The 2,466-nt window shown below is 49.1% G+C and overlaps 1 protein-coding gene across 1 annotated transcript; it reads left to right on the top strand.

Moving 5' to 3' along the window:
* Positions 1-371, top strand: LOC104832853 (histone H2A-IV-like; the record flags this gene model as incomplete). Its single annotated transcript, XM_010569233.1, has 1 exon — positions 1-371. A coding segment is annotated over one exon (240 nt), but the record flags the coding sequence as incomplete, so codon positions are not given.
* Positions 372-2,466: the final 2,095 nt, after the last annotated feature.

Raw genomic sequence — 2,466 nt, 5'->3', positions numbered from 1 at the left:
TACCTGGCGGCCGTGCTGGAGTACCTGACGGCCGAGATCCTGGAGCTGGCGGGCAACGCGGCCCGCGACAACAAGAAGACGCGCATCATCCCCCGGCACCTGCAGCTGGCCATCCGCAACGACGAGGAGCTCAACAAGCTGCTGGGCAAGGTGACCATCGCGCAGGGCGGGGTGCTGCCCAACATCCAGGCCGTGCTGCTGCCCAAGAAGACCGACAGCCATAAGGCTAAAGCCAAGTAAACGCATCTAGGACTAATCAGGAAGCAAAATGGACCAAAAAAAAAAAAGGCTCTTTTCAGAGCCACCCACAGTGGTCATAAGGGACTGAGTCACTCTTTGCTTTCGGTTTTTCTAGGGAATGCGGACACAAAACATGTAAACTGTTTTTCCTTAAAGTGTTTACCTTAACTATGCTGTTTTCTCTGCCTGCTGAAGTTTTTTTTAGGGAGGTTGTTTTATTAATGCTAAATGTTACTTTTAAAAAATTTGGGACTGATCTACTGAGGTATTCAATGTACTTGTTTGTTCCTCTTTTTAGAATTACTTTCTATTTTTTTAATAAATCTTTTTATGCCTTAAGAAAACCTGGACATTCTAAACACGTCAGTAGTGGCACGTGTTTTTATACAATACTAGAGTAAACATTGCATTGCCTAGTAAGAGAATTCTGGCTTTGTTGTAGGTGTTCTTGCAGTATTTATTGGAGGATGATATAAACCAAAGTATTCATATCAGTCTAGATTATTTCTGTTCTGTTGGAAACTATTAAAGAGTAGCCGATCGCTGTCACAACTTTGGGCAATGCAGTTTTCAAATTTAGAGAGAAGGGGAGGATGGGGAAGCAAAGAACACACAAGAAATAAAACCCTGAAGAAATGATGTGGTCCTGGCAGTAACCCTGAACCAATTATTTCACAACAGGAGGGATGTTCCCTCCCTCAGGCTGCTTGTTGACTTCTATTTTTCGCTGCATTTTAATGCTGTTGTGAGAGAGTCCTGCTGGCTTTCCTTGGCAGAATTAACTCTGCAGAACACTAGGGAAGGATTTCGGGCAGGGTTACCGGAGTTCTCAGCTCGCTGCCTGATGTGACGTGCCACCACACTGACAGCCGCTGCCGTATGTCTGGAAGAGCACTATCGCTTTTAACTTTGTTTTTCTGGCACTACTGACTGGATCGACCCCCTCTTCCGCATGAGGTGTGGGGAGTTTTGAGCTCCCACCTCATTTTGGGAGCAGGCAAGTGGCTCTTGGAAGAGCCGCTGCTGTTCCAGCAGGGCATAGTGTTGACTTAAAGTTTTCTCTGCTTTGATGTTGCCCTGGTTGCTTCCAATTTCCTTCTGGCTTTAGTGGGGCTCCTTGCTTCTTTGTTAGCCTCACAGTCTTGTGCCGGCTCTTGGCCGCAGGGGCCACCAGCTGCCTGACTTTCCTGGGGCTCTTTTGCGCTCTGTGGAGGCAGACACGGCCTTGGTGGTCAGCTCGGTGGCACTGGAGCAACAGGAGGGGTTTTCAGTAGGACCAGTTTTCCCCATCCCTGTCCTTCAGTATAGGGAAAAGAGAGATGTGGACTATTGTATCTGTGGACCTGGTGTTCACTGAGTTTAGCTTTCCTGAAATTGAGTCGGTAAGAAGTTCACTTCCCCCTTCTACAGGGGAGGGAAGTTTCCACTCCCTGCTGGGTCTGTCTTTGTTCTACATAATGAAACTGCCATCTGCATATCAGAAGCACTGGGAATTGTAGCAAAAATGGGGAAGAGTCCTGTGAACCCCCCGGGTATATGTGCATCACCTCAGTGTTGTGTGAGAGGATTTAAATTCTAGTCTCTAGACTGTAGAAACTTTCAAGAGGACAATCTTTTGGATTTCTTTCCCTCATAAATTGGTGCTCTGGTATCAGCAGTACAAATGCAATAGTACAGAAAATAAAGTCTTCATTATCATTCTCGTAGCTGTGCCTCTCATTTCCCTGTTGCAGAATGCGTTTAGGCAATATGTGGCTCTAGTTTCAAGTCGTCCATGTGGGTAACAAAGCCTTAAAAACCCGACGGGACTACGTGAGGTCTAAACCGTGAAGGGCCAAAAGGCCTCAAATGGATATTGTACAGCCAGACACGTTCGTGAAGTGCGGTTTACCCCAACTGGGCTAAGTGGGCAGACTGGTTTTGAAAACAGATGTATTTCTTAACAAGGCGAGTGTGAACACCCGCAGTCTCCTAAGCGGCACAGGCGGATTTCCCGGTTCGTTCTTTAACAACAGCTCGGGTTTCCAGCCGCTGAGCGGGGAGGAAGGTGCAAACGCCGGTGATCCAGAGACAAAGAGCGATCCGCCTCCGGGGCCCGGGTGACTGGGACCACCCTGCAGCCCTGAGGAGCCGGCGCTGCGGGCGGCCGGGCACAACAAAAGGCAGCGCAGCCTCCGCACCCCCCACCCCCGCGGATGGACGGCGGGGAGCCCCCAGCCCTCCGCA

This window comes from Haliaeetus leucocephalus, unplaced genomic scaffold (genome assembly GCF_000737465.1).
Source record: "Haliaeetus leucocephalus isolate CR32 unplaced genomic scaffold, Haliaeetus_leucocephalus-4.0 Scaffold264, whole genome shotgun sequence".
Lineage (NCBI taxonomy): Eukaryota > Metazoa > Chordata > Aves > Accipitriformes > Accipitridae > Haliaeetus > Haliaeetus leucocephalus.
Note: the sequence above shows the minus strand (reverse complement) of the source record. Positions and strands in the feature narration are given on the sequence as shown.